Consider the following 18,960-nt stretch of genomic DNA (forward strand, 5'->3'; position numbering starts at 1 on the left):
AAGACTCAGAGAATTGCAGCTGTACCTGACATGAAGGTCTCCCAGCTAAGGACCAGTTATAGTGATAGAAGCTGCCTTGCAAGCTTCCAAATGAGAGAAGCAGTAAATCATCCTAGTTAGCTGTTACCTAGTTCTGTGCCAGTGGACCACAGAAACGTCCCATATGGCATGATATCCCTAAAGGTGCCACAGTGCCACTCACATCTTGACATTAGCAGCAGTATAATTGGACTTAAAGGTCGATCAAGTAGACATACATCATGGATAGAAGCATGGGTTGCCACCCTTGACTTGTTAGGTCTTGAATTCTGGAGGACAGCCTAATGCCACCTTACTAAACCATCATAAGTCTAACTGAATTCTGAAGACTTTTCCTAAGGTCTACACATATGTGAAACTCTTACTGCTCCTCAAAGTACTTCTTGCTGCAGCACAGAGAACGTTAAAGAAAACTGAAACTTACCCAAATGCAGAGAACTATAATCTGTGTCCAGACCCAATAGATGCATCTATACCACACTTTCTGCATATAGTCATCAAGGACTGTTTCTGGATAGAACCAGAGGTCCAGGAGGTCTGCTGTGAGGTCGTGAAGCTTAGAAAGTGAAGGGAAGCTGCACCCTTCAACATGACTGACTGAGCAATGACAATGGCTCATGGTTCCCTGCAGGGGGAGTCCTGGGTAGACTAAGATGTATGGGCACCTAAGAATGGCTGAGTGAGGGGGGAATTAGTCTTTCCAGGGCTGAGTCCACTCACTATTCATCCAGTAACAAGGGGTCAGTCCTGATAATATAAATACAGGAGACACTGAAGAGATTCAGCTGTTCATATTTACATAGTTATGTGGAGATTTATATATATATTTATATGTGTATGTGTGCCTGTAACAATAATAATTAGAGAAGACTACACCATAGATTTGAGATGAAGGCTTGGTGGACAGGAGAGAAGTTTCAATGAGTAGATGGAGGGGAAATGATGAAATTCTTTTTTAATTCAATCATTTTTCAGAGAACAAAAAATACAGTCTTGTCAATTGTGACAGTATGGGTGAGGCTGGAAATTACTTCAGGTAAGTACCTGACAACGATAGGTACCATGTATTCTCATCAATTTGTTAAATGTAATGAGCTGAAACTGGCAGAAGTTAGAGATAAGTGAAATGTAAGGAATTGTAACTCACAAAAGGTGGAGATGTAATGCTTTTTCCTACTGACCAGTGACACAAGGAAGCCAGGGCTTGTGGACACCCTGAGCAATGGATGCTCTGGAACAGTGTGACAGGGAGAAGCTCCCAGTCCTGTTGCCCTGAATGCCGGAGGTGTGTAAGAATTATATGGGGTACATTCGAAAAGATAGTATTTTAGATGACTATAGCAAAACTGAGACGATTCAAAGCTAACTCATGCAATTATAGCAATATACCAAATTAATACATAAATTCCTGATGTTGTCATGAAGTAGTGAAAAGGAAAAGTAATGTATGACTCATTTTATAGGTAATTCTGGGACTTTACTCAAGGAATTATGAAAAGTGGGTCCGGAAATTCCAAATTCTTGAAACAATAAACTAGCACCAGCAAATCATTTTATAAAGTTACTTTTCCTTCCCACGTTGGTTAGTGTATTGCTTTGTTATTTTAACGAACTACCAAGTCAACTTTTTTTTCTCAAGAAGTAGTAATATTAAAATTACAAAAAGAAATGACTTGTTAGCCATATGTTTCTGTAGAGGCTCGACTCATATCCGTACATCTCCGTTGTGGTTCTGGGGTAGGAAACCAATCGCATTAACCATAGCATTTCTGCAGATAAGGATTCCTCCTCGCACCTTTCACTGTGTGTTACCATCCACTTAATTCTCTAAACAGTAGAAGTCACCTAACCTGGGTTCTGGGATCTCCTTCCCACAGACTTCTGGGAGATGTAGTCCGCACCACTGTGACCACTGGGAGCCTTCCAGGAAATCCCCTTATGACTTCAGGTCTGTACATGTGCGTCTTCCTCAAAGTTGGGCGGAAATGGTATTCGGCTATCTATTCCAGTTGTCTCTGAGAAGGTTGGTCCAGGCAGCAGCGTTGCCTGGGGCTCCGTGCGGGGTCTGTGTCAAGGAGGTTGGTTCAGGAAGCAGCGTGGAGTGGGGTTCGGTGCTGGGAGCAGGGCTCTGTCTTGGAGGGAGCGCTTCTGGGCTGGGTGGGAGGGCGGAAGCAGCTGCCAGGACTTGCTGTGCAGAACTGGCTGGGATCGCTGAGGCTGCAGTTTTGGAGTGAGGGGACTGGCGGTTTGGGATTGTGTCCTGAGTGAAGGTTTCCTTTAGGACACCGCGAGCAGCCCGAGTCTGCCTTGGTTCTCTGGTACACTGGAGCAGCTTGGTAGTGGGGGAATAGATTGCAAACTAATGGTGATGAGCTGACTGCCTGCTCCTGAGACAGTGCCAGAGCTCACAGACCTGCATTGCTGGAAGCGCTCGTCCCTGGCTGCCCCACTCTCACCTGGATGCTGCCAGAGTCCTTTGTGTCTTTAGAGTAAAAGGGTTTCTGGTCCCCGTGTACCTTGTAGCCAGCCTGTAGCAATGGCCTTGAGGTCTGACTGTCTACAAGGCAGAGTGGGATCGAAAGGAGCTCACACCATGTTTCACCTTGAGGGCTATGTTTCCTAAACTTTTGATAGGACCTCCATCCCTACTTTACAGTTGAGAAATTTTAAAAAAGAGAGAATGTCCGCTTGACCCGCACTGGTTCCGGTCAACATGACATTATCAGGGCTTGTACTTGTTGAGGAAGTTTATGGACATTGTGTATATTTCTGCCATTGTTTCTGTTATCTTGTAGCTTTGCTTCCCATGGTAATATGAGGTATAAAAGGGCGGTGAAAAATAAACTAAAAAAAAAAAAATAAACTTAAAAAATAGGCTGCTGGCTGCTGTGGTATTGACCAGCAATCCTCCCAAGTCTATTTTTTGGCTCTGCATCTTTTCTGCCTCTCCTGTCTTTAATCCTCACTCCACACTCAGAGACTCTTTGACTCTCGGAACAACCTAAGAGTTGCTGCTTTGTGATCTATGTTGTATGTATTTTAAGCACTGTGTATAGACAGGCTGGTAGGGAATGGGGAGTCTGTATTGTTTGGAACCTGATCAGGAATCCAGGCCTCTCTTTGCCTCTCTCTCATTTTACTTCCCATCAATGTCCTGCTCATCTTTAGATCTGCCCGACTCTCTGAAAATATATCTCTGATTATCACTGACAGGAGATGCAAGAGTTCTTAAAACATCTGCGCTGTCCTTTCTGCGGCTCTAGACTTCCTCTAGGATGGGCTTCCACTGAGTGGAATGTAACCATCGAGCTCCCAGTTATTGGAAGAATATGTAGTAATTGTTAATGGGTGGAAGTGTCCCTGCCTCAGGACAGACATTATTTGCATTTCTTCCCCATAGAAAGTGAATTTTGCAAGTCTCTGATTCTCCTGCAATGTTTGCTGTTAATTGTATTGGCTAAAATCCCCACAAAACGGTATCCTGTTTACAGGTCCCGGGACCTCCACCTCCAGGGTCTCACAGGAGATTGTACTCAAGACAGCAGACACTTGCCCATGCAGAATGGAGGAAGCCAGTGCTGGCCAACATAGGGAGTGTGCCCCACAGTTAATTCTCCATTGTGAGCATGCTCTGATTCTCTCACAGAGAGTCGTTTTGGTCTTTGCTCTGCTCTGGGCTCCTGCCATTCTCCACATTTCTGGTTTTCCTGTGGACTTGGTGATGCAAACATTAAAAAAAGTGTAATCTGCTTTTTCATACTTGTAAAGACAGGATCTTTCTCTACTAGCTGTTTAGATGGTTTGAAGACCTTTCAATTTATTTTTCCCTTGAGAAACTCCTATTCAACAAAGTACTTCATTATGCAGGTTCATTTTGGAGATGTTCAGGCCTCTTCATTGCTGCTGAACTCTGCTCATTAGACAAAAGACTATTTTCTGTACAGTCATTCTTTAAAGAGGATATATTTTAGTTGTCCTATACAGTCTTGTGACAATAGCTATTCCTTCCTCCCAAGAGTGGAAACACCTTGCACTTTAGACACAAGATTCAGGGGATTGCAGGTGGATCTGACATGACGAGGGACCACTTGTCCATACTGATTGAAAGTGCTTTGCCAGGTTCCAAGAGAGAGAAGAAAAAAAAAGCTCTGCTTAGCTCTTACACCAGTGGGCCACAGCAATGTCCTGTATGTCATTACAGCCCTAAAGATGTCACAGTGCACTCAATATCTTGATATATACAGAAGCTGTCCAATGGGACTTAAGGCTCATCAATAGAAGTTACATCATGCTTAGAAGCTGCCGCAGGTGACTTGTTAGGTTTAAACCTTAGAGGGGAACATACTAATGACATTTTACTAAAGCATCCTAAGCACTCACTGCATTCTGATTGCTTTTCCTTAGACCTACACATCAGTGTGCAGCTCTTACTGTTCAAAGCGCTTCTGGCTGCATCAGAGAGAGCTTTGCAGAAAACTGAAACTTACCAAAGAGCAGTTGACTATGTATGATCTTGTGATCTGACCCAATAGGTATGTCTGCAATTTCTGCACATAATAGCCAGGGAATATTTCTGGAGCAGGAGCAGTTTGAGTATGAGGACCCGATGTCCTTGTCAAAACCAGATGTTTGCTGTGAGTTTATTAATGGTTTTAATTAATTACAGGTGTGATATTATTCATTGGTCTTTATTTCAGGAAATGTTGTCCTTCTGGGATGTAGCCATTGATTTCTCTCCAGAAGAGTGGGAATGCCTGGAGCCTGCTCAGTGGGATCTGTACAGGAATGTGATGCTGGAGAATTTCAGCCACCTTGTGTTCCTGGGTGAGCATTGTATCTATAGAGAATTCCTACCTCACCCCTGCCATCATCATGTAACTTTCCCAGTTTGTACAATACATCATGGAAGTATTTCAACAACGAGTTTCATATCTATCATTTGAAGAAAAATTAGGGAGTTTGCTGTACAGCTAAGAAACATGTCATTGTTTTTCCTCTCTGTATTTGAAATGTCTGTGTTGGAAGAATGCCGCCTTTGCTCTTGTGGGACTGTTAGAAATGCACCGGCATCAGGCGTGGACCACATTTGTTAATGAAATTGTTTTCTCTATTCAGCTTAATGTTTTCCCTCTAAAGAAACTCAGAATCAGGATATTGTACATTTCTTTCTGTATTTTACTGTCCATGTCAGAAACCCTTTAAGGAACTAATTGTCTGCAGTTATTTATTGTATCATGTCTTTCCTTATAAACACTGTACTGAAAGAGAGAGTAAAAGAACACTTAAGCAATCTTAACCTCTTGTTCTCCAAACAGGTCTTGCTGTCTCTAAGCCATTCCTGGTGACATTTCTGGAGCAAAGACAAGGGCCTTGGGACATGAAGAGACAAGGAATGGCCACTGTGTACCCAGGTGTGTAGGAAAGTAAGGATCAGGGGACAGAGTTCAAGTCCAAAGATCCAACAACCAGCCAGGCTTTCCCGTGTGCCTTGAAATATGTATTATGAACATCATTCTTTAGGTCTCTCCTTCACATCTCTCTGACATTTATGGTGGTTTAAGTCTCTTAGGATTTATATTTTGCAAACAGTGTGCCCTGTGTATGTATTTACAGGGACTTCCAAGGCTTTTCTTGTTCTGAGTTTCTATTGTAGTGTAACACTCAGGGAAATACAACTGAGTATTGGTCAGACCGGGAGTCACTTTTTTGATGGTGTTAAGGCAGACTTGTTCCAGATATCTCTCATACTGAAGTGAGCATGTCTTGGTTAATAAAATCAATGATACGTTCCCATGACAGAGGCAGGCAGAAGCAGGGCGCTCAACAATTTTAGTTCTGTCGATTAGGACAAATTGGGCTGGGGAGCCGTTGGATAAATTCAGACTAACAGGAGTCCCTTTGGACAGTTCATTTCTCACTGATCTTAGGTAGCATCTGTCGAATATTCTCTCACACTCTGCTGAGGACTGCTTATAGAATCAGACTTAGCTCCAGGGCAGGGATTAGCTTTGTTAGGAGGAGGAGAAATGAAAGTGAGGGACAGGGCATGGCCATTTGAACTTGCATGTAGTTCCCATACCGTTTGGGTGGCAATGTTGGTAGGAGGTTCCCCTGTACACGGTATCCTCAGTTTTCATATAAAGAGACATTGTGTGCAGGGTAATTGCAGTGAGTGCTTGCATTTGAGACATCTAGACTGTGGTGCTGAGTCTAAGATCCTCCTCAGCATGAGAGGATTCATCCCCCTGCCTTGTGAGACAGGAGGAGTAATTCATCTTCCCTGCAGATTAGGAGTAGGAGTTCCTAGTCTGCCTTACAGGTCAGAGGGAGACAGGAGCAGCAGATGCTGGCAAGTCCTGTTCCCCATGCTTCCTTATCCTGTGATGAGGCTAGCATGCATTTCCTCTGATAGGTCTGTGTCCCATTGGACAGTGTGCTAATAGTAATCGTGTTCTTTTACCCTGGATGTGTCCTGTCATGCAAGCTCAGTGGAGTGTTAGCCTTCTTCACTCAGGCGTTCAGTTTTGTTAACCAGTTTATAAACCACACCGGATTTTGAATATTATGCCATATTGAGTAAACTGTAATGTGACTTTAAATTTGTTTGAGCTCCCTGTTTTAGGCTAAACATTGACATGTACAGAGGACTGTATAGTGGAACGTTGGTATTAGTCACTTACTCCAGTATTGTGTCTATGAATGAATTACATTTGAATTCAGCATGAATCCAAACACAATTTGGGCGAATTGACTGTCACTCATTAAGTGGATCATCATTACCAATTATGGATTATTTATATTTGCTGTGGCACTTACAGTGAATTAGTGACTCTCATCAGATTAAAATTTTAATAAATGAAAGAAATTATCTCTATTAAAAATTTCAGCCTCAAAAATTACAATTGTTGGGACTGGAGAAATGGCTCACCAGTTAAGGTCACTGCTTTCTCTTCCAGAGGAAGAGTTCAGTTGCCAGCATCCACATGGATGCTCCTAACTGTTTGTAACTTCAAATCCAGGGGATCTGACACCATCACACAGACATGTATGCAGACATGCATTCAGGCAAAACACCCATACACGTGAAATAAAAATTAAATTAATTAAAAAAAATTACAGTTTCTGAACTCCAAACCTCTTATCTCTAAGTAAACCTGAACGTAAATACATCCTGGAGGAGCTGGGGACTTCACTGTCCTGATCTCTTCATGGTGCCCCTTTCCACAGTCCAGGTCAGTCCTCCAGACAGGCTATGTACCTTGTTTTATTTCATCATGAAATAGTACAGAAAAGACAATAGTATGTCTGGCCTTTTCAAGAATAAAAAGGCATACAAGTAATTATCATGTCTTAGCATGTCACCATTTTCCACGTACTTAAAGTTTAAGAAAGGTGGTGAAGACATAGTGACTAGATAGACATCTTTTAAGTCAGAAGTGGTTTTTAACCTGAATTGAAGTTTATAACTTAGGAACATAAATAAATTTGACCACTAACTGTATTTTCTTTAAATCTCTTTTCCCATAATGCCTGTGTTTCTTAGTCTGACCTAATATGACCTAGCCTCATGGTTTTGTACTTTTGTCCCCCTCTTTATTTATATGATGAGTATTATCTTAAATAATTTTAATCTTTTTATTAGAGGTATAATTTCAAATATGAATTCTTTGAATCTTCTTAAAATAGTTACACTGACCTACACAGAGAAAAGTTATATGCTAGCAAGAGGTTTAGAGATGTCAGTAGACTTGGAAGAGAGGCATCTTTTGTGAACAAAGATGGGAAGGAGAGTATAGCAGTTCAGTCTATAACTGACTGAAGAGTCAATGGACTGACCATTCCTGTTATGTCCATTTTTGAAGGAATGTTAACATTGAACAAGCCCATCTGTGATTGTATTTAGCAGGCACAGCTAGAGTTATGCAAATGGTAGCTGTTCAGCTTAGTAGATACAGTGCAACATCTGCTGAATAAAAAAAGGTTCCAAGCAAACTACACAGCGAGGATAATCTGATGAATGAATTTGACCTGTGCACATACTGGTAGCCTATTGTGCCTTGACAGTTTCCAGGGGAAACATCATAGAAAACCCAAGATTGTTTTTATCGTTTAGATAGCAGGTAGACTTTCCATAGTTACTAAGTTGATGATTATAACACCTGTCAGAATTTAGTTATGATTTTGGAGTTATGATCAAGACACTTTAGCATCTTTAATTTAAAGCTGGGCATTCCATTAGTTGTTCTTATTTTACACGGCTTTCTTCCATGACATAATTACTAGCAGCCTCTTCTGGACACAGTTGACCTCTTAGCTGTTCTCAAATGCATGGTATCCTTCCCCAGACTGTCCTGATGTCCTTCTACCTGTGACAGAGTCAGGGAGCCAGTCTGACCCTGGACAGACACTGTGGGGAAACTTGAGTCAGTTATACTTGAGCCTGGACTCGGTGGTGTTCATCCTATCTCTGGAACCAGGTTTTTATTGAGCTAAAAGCCAGACAGAAAATACCTTCTTGGAGGACCAGAAGGACTAGGTTGCATTTTGGTGTGAGAAATGACATCGGTCATTCTAATACCATCTGACCCACATTTGCATGATACCAGAGGCAGGCCAGTGTCCTGAAATTTCAAACATTTTCATTCTGTCTATTCAGACCATTCAAATAGTGGATCTTCCCAAGCTCCAGGTTTGGAGGCCTCATGACAACATTTTCTCAGCAGTATTGCTTAGCTTGGGTGAGCTGTTGGATAAAAATCAGGCCAAATGGAGTCACACTGGGCAGTAACAGTCTTTGCACTGTTTGCACACAACTGAAACTTTGTGTACTTTACTGCCGACCCAGGTATGAAATCATTGTGAGAAACTAACAGCACACTTAAGGTGTCTGAAATCATTTATGCTCATGCTAGTGAAACTGATGCCAAGAGTTCTTCATGAAGGATGAAAAGTTTCTAAAATCTTTTCCTATCACACAGTCAATAACAGAAGTTAACATGCATTTCTTCTGTGGATACATAATTTGAAGATTAAACTATGCCACTTGGAGTGTGTGTTTAATACCTCCTCAATAATTTTCAGAATTTTGTGGATCCAAGATTTTTTTTCTTTTGTCCTTTGGTCTTGTGTATCTTTGTTTCTGAGTGGGGGTTGCACTATCATCACTTGGTATGCTCACCCTATACATTTTGATGTATTTAAAAAAACATTGATAGAACACTTAAGGAGAATGTAAGATAAAATTACCTATAATCTTTGCTTCTGTGAAATTTCCTTTCATGGATAACCACGGCTCTGCCATTGTCATGCCGTGTTCATTGTCTCTCTCCACTCAGTACTCAATGGTTATTTAATCTTATAAATTAATTAGTTTTAGATATAGGTAATTTTATTGTGAGGACTGGTGTCCTCGGCTGCCATTAATCCCAGCACTTGAATCGTGGTAGCAGGTAGACCTCTGAGTTCAAGGCCAGCTTCATATAAGTACCAATTTCCAGGACAGGCAGTTCTACAAAGAAACCCTGTCTCAAAAAAATCCAAGACCACCCAAACAATATAACTAATAGATAATTGAGATATCTATTCATTGACACATACGTTGCTCCAGGAAAATTTCTGTTACTCATGGGTGAGCTTGATATTTATTATTTTGCCTTGATATCTCTCAAGTATATATTTTCCATTCATCAGTATAAATCATAAAATACTCTCCCAAATCCTTAGGCTATATGATTTACTCTTGATGTGGACAGTGTACTTGGTATGCAACATATCTTTTGTACCTTCCCAAATAAATCTTTTTACTTAGGATAAAAGTGTGTTCACTTTTTCTTTGTTTAGGCTTGGCTACTTTATAATTTCATGGATGTGTGGCCTCATAATATCTATATTGCTTGAAAGGCTTATTTCTGGTAGTAAAATGACCTTACAACTTATATAGGCATTTACCTTTGAATAATATGCGATTGTTTCTATGTTCTCTTTGATTGTGCTCTTTCTCCAGTAAAAATAAACATTGTTTCCACCTGCTGTATTTGTGAATTTTCCTCAGTGCCACAGGCATTGAAATATACTGTGGATTTTTATTGATGGTTTAATATATATATGAGTTAATGTCTTCATTCTTAAAAATAAGCCTTATAAGTAAAAAGAATATTGCTTAACTTTTGTTCGTATCTCATCTTTGACTCAACAGGAATAATACCCTATGATCCTAACAATTACAGCAAACTGACTAATTATAAATCACTCCTTATTACACAAAGAAGAATTCATATAGGGGAGAAACCCTACAAGTGTGGAGAATGTGGTAAGGCCCTTAGTTCTCATAAAACACTTTCTATACACCAGAGACTTCACACTGGAGACAAACCTTACAAGTGTGAAGAGTGTCATAAGGCCTTCAGTACTCACTCATCACTTTTTATACACATGAAAAATCATACTGATGAAAAAATCTACAAGTGTGAAGACTGTGGCAGAACATTTTATTATCTTTCAATGCTGAAGCAGCATCAGAGAATCCATTCTGGAGAGAAACCCTACAAGTGTGAAGAATGTGGGAAATGCTTTGGCTTTCCCTCATTCCTTAAGCAACATCAAAGACTTCATTGTAGAAAAAATGCCTACACGTATGAAGACTGTGTGAAAAGTCTTTCCCTTCCTCTACCCCTTCAGGACAATGAGCAAATCCGTACTGAAGAGAAACCTTACAAGTGTGGAGAATGCTATAAAGCCTTTTCTTATCACTCAGCCCTTAGGATACACAAGACAGTTCATACTGGAGAGAATCCTTACAAGTGTGAAGAGTGTGGCAAATGTTTTTCCTCATCTTCCTACCTTAAAAGACATGAAACTCTTCACTCTGAAGACAAACCCTACAAGTGTGAAGACTGCGGCAGATGTTTCTGCTCATCTTCATCTCTTAGACGACATCAAAAATTCCACTCTGAAGGCAATCCCTATAAGTGTGAAAAATGTGACAAAAGGTTTTCATGCTCTGCCAGTCTTCAGGAGCATCAGACAATTCATACCGGAGAGAAACCATACACGTGTGAAAATTGTCACAAAGCCTTTCGTTATCGCTCATCCTTTAGGAAACATAAGACAGTTCATACCAGAGCAAAATCCTACAAGTGTGAAAAGTGTCCTAGGGCCTTTTCCTCATCCTCATGCCTTGTACGACATCAAGCAATCCACTCTGAAGACAATCCACACAAGTGTGTGGAATGTGGCAAAGCCTTTGTTAATGTTTATAGCCTGACTCGACACATGACAGTTCATGCTGGAGAGAAATCCTACAAAGGTCTTAAAACACTTATACCTCTTCAGTCCTTAAAAGACATCAAATAATTCTTACCGAGTAAAACTCTTTGACTGTGTGGAGTGTGGTAAAAATCGATTCCTAATCCTTCAAACTCTATCCAACTCAAATCAACCCATAGGGTAGACTTTTAAGTGAATTAGTTTGGAATGTCAACACCACCATCTTACTCCAAGGAGCACAAATTTTGAGAATGTCATCAGAGAACTGTAGAGACTTCTCTTTACTATAACCTCCCAACCAGTGTGTTCTATAGTGTGCTTGAATATGGCATGGGTTGTTGCATTTCTTTCTTCTGTACTTACAGGCATAAAGCAAAACTGTTATTATTTCATAACGTGGGTCTTAGATCTGGGCCATTGTATAGTTACTGTTGTTTTCCTCACTGGGGTCAACCTCCCCCAATAATGTTTCTCTTGAGCATGTAAAAAGCTCGATAAACTCAGATGTCTCACTTTTTGTAAAATGATCTGCATTGGTTCTCACCTCGGTTGAATGGGCGTTAGTGTTTCTCTCTCCAGGAAAATCTAACAGAACACACTGAAGTCATATTTAGTTTCAGAATGAAGGATCTTTATTCACTTTGATTACAGAGCAATGTTTCTCATTCCAACTTTCATGTCATAGAAACGTGACAGCGGATTGAAATATGGACCCAAGACACATGCACTTACTCAGTAGGAGGGATGCATTTGATTGGTGCATATGTGATGTCAGTCATGAAATATAGTGTAGTTCTTATTTTATTATTGATAGAGATCCTAAATAGTCATCTCAAACTTGAGTTTATTAATTTGGGTATTAAAACCTAAAAGTTAACAATTAATTTTTAAGTGACTAAATGTCTCTTTTATACCTAAAATTGTAGTTTTAGTCATGCTAAGTACAAGTGAAATTTATTTATGGAGATAAGTTAGGGTGGAGAGGCCAATTTATATCTCTCAATCTTTAGTCTTCTGTCTCCGCTATTGAAGTACATCTTAAAACACATACTTCAATACAAGATTAAAATTAACTTAGTGTTTTTAATATAACATAAAATTTAAAATCAGCTGCAATTATATTTTTAAAAATTTTGGTCTGAAAAATAGAGTATTGGAACTAAAGGCGTTAAATCTACAATATCCTTAGACGGCAGGACAACCCCAGGCTCAAGAGTAGCACTCCTCTTGGACAGGAAATAGACCCTATCAGAGTAAATTGCACACTAGCCACATACCATAACATGCTAAGGAGGTAAGGAAAAAGGCTTTGCTCAAGTCTGGTGCTCTTGTCTGTTGTGCTCCATCTGATCTTACAGCTGGGCTCTGATGAATTAACTGGTTGTTAATCTTTTTCAAATGTTAGGTTGCCTTAAGAAAAATGAGTCCAAGGGCCCAGTTCCTGCCCCTTCATAAAATTCAAGGATTTGAAAAGAACTAATAGACCTGGGGAATAAGGTGACTTAGGCCAGGCCAGGTTATCCTGACACTGTACCTCATACTATCCATCTGGAGCCTCCTCAGGGAGGCTCTGAAAAAGAAAATTGTGTTTGCTGATTCAGGATTTATATGGATACAAAGGATCCCTTCTAAAAACTGTCCATTGTGCAGGGGTACAGTGAAAAACCAAACAACAACAAAAAATCAACCAAACGAAACACAACCCTTTGTTGTATATCTCATGTGATGTGAGTGCAGCCTTTTGATCTTTTAAAGTCTACCCCTACTCCCTTTTCTATTAAGATCCTTTCTGAATGGAAGCTCAAGCTTTCTCACGAATACCCTTATCGGCTTATTAATTAGGAAAAGTTGTAACTCTCACATGGGCTATTTCATTTGCCAGTTCTCAAGTCAAGATAGAATTCTCATTTGATGAATAGTGGCTGTTCATTTATACCCTCAGGTGGTACCAACTTAGAAGCTTGCTGTCTGCTGGCTACCTTTCATATTGGTGGCACAATCTAGGTATGCTACCATGGAAGTACCTGAGTAAACAGTCTTACCCAGCAGTGAACACAGGGAGTAGAATAAATGGTCAGGCAAATTGATGTGCCCGTGGAGCAATAGGGACAGCAAAGTTATGGGAGTGACCAATTATTTTCTGGTTGAATTTAAAGCTCATTTCATGGACAGTAACTAATAACTGGTGATGTTAATCAAATGATAAAACTGAATATATCTAGGTGCTATGCCCTAGGGAGAACCTATTCCTTTTTTTCTTATTGGTGAAATCAGTAACTAAATGACTCCAAGTTCCTATCATTGTACCCACAGACTCAGGCACCTTCTACCACCCAACAGAAAATTTAATTGTGTGGTAGATGGAGAATAATCCAGTGACTCACAGTTGGTCAAAGTGTGGAGGCACTGATCTAGATGCGATACCTTTATCAAACCACTAATGCTGAAACTCAGGGATCTCTTAGGGAGAAGTGGTAGAAAGGTGGTGAGAGCCAGGTATAGTTATATCTACAGTGAAACCATATTTGCTAGAAATGTCAGGACCATTTCAATCAGGATCACACTGTGACTAATACTCCTTGGACAATCGTGCACAAGCTAAAATCAGCTATGCAACAAGCATGGTTGCATAAGGGCCTCATAATATCTCACCCTGTGTGGAGGAGCTATGGCTCTTGGGGGAGACAGTCATTCTGAGAGGATTCCTTTATACAGTCAATTGACTTCCACTGATGTGTTCATAAAAAGACAAAGAGAGGAGATAAGTTCTATGGAGGTGTGGTGAGGTATGGGGGATGAGGTTGTTTCAACAGACCCATGCAGAGGCATCTCTTCCTCCTGAAGGACTAGGCACAGGATGGTATAGTATACAATAGAGTTTATTCAGGGCACGGGGAGGGGAGTTAAGAGGGTAGTAGAGGCAGAGAAAGTTAAAAGAGAGACAGAGAGATACAATGAAAAGAGTAGAGATGTAGAGACCAGCCATGAGCATGTGGAGAGGGGGGAAGGGAATGGAGAGAGAGAGGAAAAGGGTGAAGGAACAGAGAAGGAACAAAAGGTAAGAAAATAAGGAGGGGGAAAGCAGCCCCTTTTAAAGTGGGTCAGGCTTACCTGGCTATTGCCAGGTAACTCTGTTGGGGAGTTTACCTCGCTTGAGAGTCCCTTGGTCTTGGGAAGATCATAAGCCCCAGTACAGGGGAATGCCAGTGCCAGGAAGCTGGAGTGGGTGGGTTGGGAAGCAGGGCAAGTGGAGTGTATAGGGAACTTTTGGGATAGCATTTGCAATGTAAATGAAGAAAATATGTAATAAAAACAAACAAAAAATGTAGATTTTCAGACTTTGGATTTGGAAAGCATAGGCTACCAGCAGACTAGTGCTTCAAGGCAACTAGGACAAGATTATTAAAGCCCACACCCACAAGGCTATAACTACTAAACAATGCCACACCTCCAAACAGTGCTACTCCCTAGGCCAAGCATATACAAACCATCACACAAGTAAAAATTCTTTTGTGTGGTTAGTAAAGTTCACCTTCATGAATATCTTTATGATAAACAGAAGCAAGCTTAACAAGGAAAAATACAAAATATATGTTTTTAGGAAAAGTATAGCACCAGGAAGTAGAATGGATCTAAATCCAGTCTCAAATATATTAAATGGAATTAATGGAGTGGTGACCTTTGGAAAACTTTCTGCCCAGCTAAGCTTATTATGTGTATGTAGTTGAACAAAGGATAGTTATATCATGTTAGGTGTTGTTATGATCTGGCTATTGTTTTCATTTAGACATGTAGAACATCATAAAACTGATAGGCAATGGATTATAATGTCTATTGTCAATTATAAACTTAACTATATTTGAAATAAACTATATTCCAGAAATGGAGGGCATACCTGTGATCCAGATCTTGAGGAGAGTCTACGAGTGTCAAGATTATGCAGTAAGGAAAGCAATGGAAATGGAAAGCAGGTCAACCTGTGTTCTAGAGACAGATGTTATTCTCGAAGCCAGACTTCCTGATGTGCAATTATCCCTCAGCTGGGACCACAGGTGAATGGATGAAGGTATCTTGAAGAATTACTGAGGCTTGGCACTGATAGTGAAAGGAGTATTGGTGAATGTGTAGCCTCATTGGTAGTTGAAAGCCCAGGATTAAAGGGGTCATGCAAAAGAGTTGATGCATGTCACCACGAGGAGAGCCTATGAGAGGTGATTGGCGAAATTACAGCCTAGTTGCAGTGGGAAACCCCAGTGTATTGAAGATGCCAGTACCATAGGATAATCACCAACAACTGAAGTACAAATGGAGTGGCACCAGCCAGAGCTTAAAGGGCTACAGAGCACAGAGCTGGAGAATTGAAACTATTCCTTTGGAGGAGTCCTGATTGTGGATCCCAAATGTTGTAGACTTTGAACTTTGCTTTTAAACACTGTTGAGATGGTGATAGACTATGGAGAGTTTTCAAGATGGGCAAAATGCATTCTCCATTGTCTTATAACCAGAGGCTTATGGGCACCAGGACCTGAAATGTGATTTTTTTTTTTTTTTTTTTTTTAGAGACAGGGTTTCTCTGCATAGCCCTGGCTGTCCTGGAACTCACTTTGTAGACCAGACTGGCCTCGAAATGTGATATTTTGTAATCGTTTTTTTTCTCCCATAAACTCATATCTTTGAATGCTAATGGGGAAATGGGTCCTTATTGCTATTGAGTCAGTATGGAGTTTTAGAGGAAGTGTGTCACTGTAGAGACAGGCTTCCAGGTCATTTGTGTGTGTGTGTGTGTGTGTGTGTGTGTGTGTGTGTTCACGTATCACTACCTGTCTCCAATGTGGGACATAAGCTCCTTCTGGCTGACTTTGGATCAAGATGTAGAAGTCCCAGCTTCCTCTCAGGCGCCATGTCAGCCTGCATGCTGCCATGCTTCCCACCATGATTATAATGGAGTAAACCTCGGAAACTTCAAGCCAGCCAACATGGTAGACATATTGGGCTATTGAGAACTGCACTAGGAAGGGCTCTATTTCAGTGGGCTTTTGCTGGTGAAAGTACCTATCTTTTAAAATGGCAACTGGTAGGTGTTTAACCATTTGTGTTATGTTTAAACAGTTAAAAAAAAACAATATTCCTTTCAAATATCATTTTTTTTTCCTAAACATGAAGCCTTGGTTTTACTTTTTCTTGTTATTGTACTTGTTCCAGACAGGGTTTCTGCACTGATATTCTTGAAATTCACTCTATAAATTGCCATCCTCCAACTGAGAGATCCAGCTCTCTCCGACCCCTGTTTAGTCAAAATAAGTGGATGTACCACCATGGGCAGCGTAAATTTTCAATTATACATTTTATTTTACTTTACTAGAAATTTGTTTCCATGTGTGTCTGTCTGTGTGCCTATCTTTTCTACAACTGATGGCTGATGATGTGAAAAGAAGATATCTGATCCTCTAGAACTGATGCTTATATGTGCTTGAAAGCCATTATAAGTGTGTTAGAAAACAAACTCATCTTCTATAACACAGTAATTACTCTCAACTACTGAAAATCTCTTTAGTCTGTAAGCAAAGATTTTAAAGTGATTTTGTCAAACATAGCACCTATTGGAGAATGTTTCAAAGGGACAAAACTAAATGGTCAGGATGTTAAAAAAAATGACAGTAGAAAATAAACTTAAAATGGTGAACTTGGTCTAAACAAACATATTAGGCCTGAATATCTGGCTCCATTAGATGTTTTGATAAGTATGCCTGGGTCCCTAATATTCTGCTGAATTAGGCTCCTCTTTGATCACATGTTCAGGTTGTGACTACACTATGGTAGCTCCTCCTCCTATTGAATTACACAATCACAATGCAAAGAAATGGAGACTGCAGAAGACTTGTAAATGGATGCTGCAACCTCAAGGATGGGCACATCTCACATGAATGACGACCCTCTTAGGTAGGTGTGCATGTAGCAGACACAAACATAGATGTACACATATACATGTGTAATATGACCAATCTAAGGTTATGCCTTACAAATAAACTCAATTCAGATTAGGTTTATTTCACTTGGCTTTGACAATTCCTGAGCTGCAACCCTTAATCTCCTCTTCTAACTGCTGTCCTGGCTGCCTTCCCAGTGGAAGTTTCTGTTTCTCCTGGCCACATGCTCATGGTCTATCTGCCCCAGGGCAGCTTCGTCCTTTTTTTCCCCATTCCTCCTCCTTGTCCTGGTGTCTCTTCCTTCTCTCTCTTCTCCACCTCCTACCAGCTAACTCAAAACTCACCTACCTCAAATCCCTCCAGTAATTGGCTGTAGCCAATTTGATTTATCCAGTAGTTTTAAATCAAGGAACAAGGTTTACACAACAGAACCTTGTAAATGTGAGAAGTCAGTAGAGGGCCTAGACCTTTGAGTAGAGAATTTAGCATAACAAAACGTAGCAACACACCAAACCTCCACACATACACATATTAGAAAACTTGCTATGCTCAGAAATTCTGTCCTTGTGGTTGCTGACAATGCCCTCCACTGCAGTATTCAGGAGGAAGGACAGACCACTCATGACCTCATTTTAAACAGACATGCCAATCAAGTGTCCAGGTGAATGTACTGCTTGTTGACTCTAGTTTCTCTAAATCGAGGAAGCTGTTCTGCATCCATAGGTAAACACACTCCCTGACAAAGAACTCAATATGGACTCTGCACAGTCTTTGCTCTGAAACAGCTTCCTTTTGAATCATAATGCATCAAGTATGAAGCCTTTTCTGCAATGGGGTTTGTAACTTTGACTCAAGCTTGAACTACACAGGAATAAACCTTCCCAAAAGAGATGGGAATTCTCAATATTGCATGTTTCCAGTGTAACTTCTTTAATATACCGACCTCATTTGGCAATGCTATGAACATATTTCTGATACCTTTGTATTCAAGAAGGAATTATCTCGGTGTTCTGCTTCGGAGAAATAACGGAAGTTCAAGGCAGATACCACTGATGTTCAAATATTGTCAAATATGAACGATGACAGGCTCACATGAGAGACGGGGAATTCAATACGGAACATCAAACCTAACACAGGCAGAAATCCTATAATACAAAATGGACCAAGAGTTAGGGCACACACCACTGCGATCCCAGGAGCTCTGCCCCTCCTCTTGGGAGAGATGCAGAGGAGGAAAGCAAGTGCTCAGAAAATACCTGATGGTTGCTGGCTTTGAATTCTAAGTCTTTTGTCTTAAGCACCTGATATGCTGCGTGACAGGCAGGGTCACCAAGGATGGTTTCAAGAGCACCTTAAATTAGCTCTTGCTTCCATATTTTTAAGTAAAGCAAGCCATGAAAGCGTGAATTTTCCATGTGGTAGTAAGATAATTTAAAATCACAGTGTTCTAGCAGAAATAACTAGAAAACCTGATAAACATCACTGTGAAAGGGTCGACTCACAGGCTAACATTTCGTGCTGGGACCACAGAACTTTAAATGAGTCCAAATGCCCTGTGACTGCCCACGTGCAGAAGACTGTTTCTTCCTAACTTCAAGGAATCACAGTCAGGAAACCAGCAGGTGAACAACCCAGTTCTGTGGGTTCGTGGAAGTTCTTCGCACTGATTTGTGGGAAATGTAGTCCGGATGCCTGTGACGTCAACAGAAGGCTGGCCGTTGCTATCAAA

The 18,960-nt window shown here is 40.6% G+C and overlaps 1 protein-coding gene and 1 long non-coding RNA gene across 4 annotated transcripts in view; one reads left to right on the forward strand and one right to left on the reverse strand.

Annotated features, from left to right (window-relative positions):
- The window catches only part of LOC147000903 (uncharacterized), a 38,994-nt gene extending 20,115 nt beyond the window's left edge, over nucleotides 1-18,879 (reverse strand). Inside the window, exons 1-2 of the long non-coding RNA XR_015045408.1 lie at nucleotides 18,488-18,879; nucleotides 18,210-18,376 (exon numbers count right to left, since the gene is read on the reverse strand). This is a non-coding gene — a long non-coding RNA (uncharacterized LOC147000903). The remainder of the gene's footprint in view (nucleotides 1-18,209; nucleotides 18,377-18,487) is intronic.
- On the forward strand, nucleotides 1,915-13,597 carry LOC110308527 (uncharacterized). 3 transcript variants are annotated; one of them, XM_029468451.2, is made up of 4 exons: nucleotides 1,915-1,987; nucleotides 4,737-4,863; nucleotides 5,355-5,450; nucleotides 10,235-13,597. In XM_029468451.2, exons 2-4 carry the CDS (start codon nucleotides 4,740-4,742, stop codon nucleotides 11,389-11,391), a joined length of 1,377 nt encoding a protein of 458 aa, XP_029324311.1. In that variant the 5' UTR covers nucleotides 1,915-1,987; nucleotides 4,737-4,739; the 3' UTR covers nucleotides 11,392-13,597. The 3 variants fall into 3 exon arrangements, with proteins under 3 accessions (XP_029324311.1, XP_029324310.1, XP_021036632.1); XM_029468450.2 differs by lacking the exon at nucleotides 1,915-1,987 and adding an exon at nucleotides 2,004-2,117; XM_021180973.3 differs by lacking the exon at nucleotides 1,915-1,987 and adding an exon at nucleotides 2,004-2,062.
- Nucleotides 18,880-18,960: the final 81 nt, after the last annotated feature.

This window comes from Mus caroli, unplaced genomic scaffold (assembly GCF_978045245.1).
Source record: "Mus caroli unplaced genomic scaffold, Mus_caroli_1 scaffold_15, whole genome shotgun sequence".
Lineage (NCBI taxonomy): Eukaryota > Metazoa > Chordata > Mammalia > Rodentia > Muridae > Mus > Mus caroli.

Coding starts and splice junctions, on each gene's coding strand:
- LOC110308527 (XM_029468450.2), top strand. CDS start 2,025: ATGGTATTCGGCTATCTATTCCAGTTGTCTCTGAGAAGGTTGGTCCAG. Junction 2,118..4,736: donor GCGGGGTCTGTGTCAAGGAG/GTTGGTTCAGGA, acceptor TCTTTATTTCAG/GAAATGTTGTCCTTCTGGGA. Junction 5,451..10,234: donor AATGGCCACTGTGTACCCAG/GTGTGTAGGAAA, acceptor TTGACTCAACAG/GAATAATACCCTATGATCCT.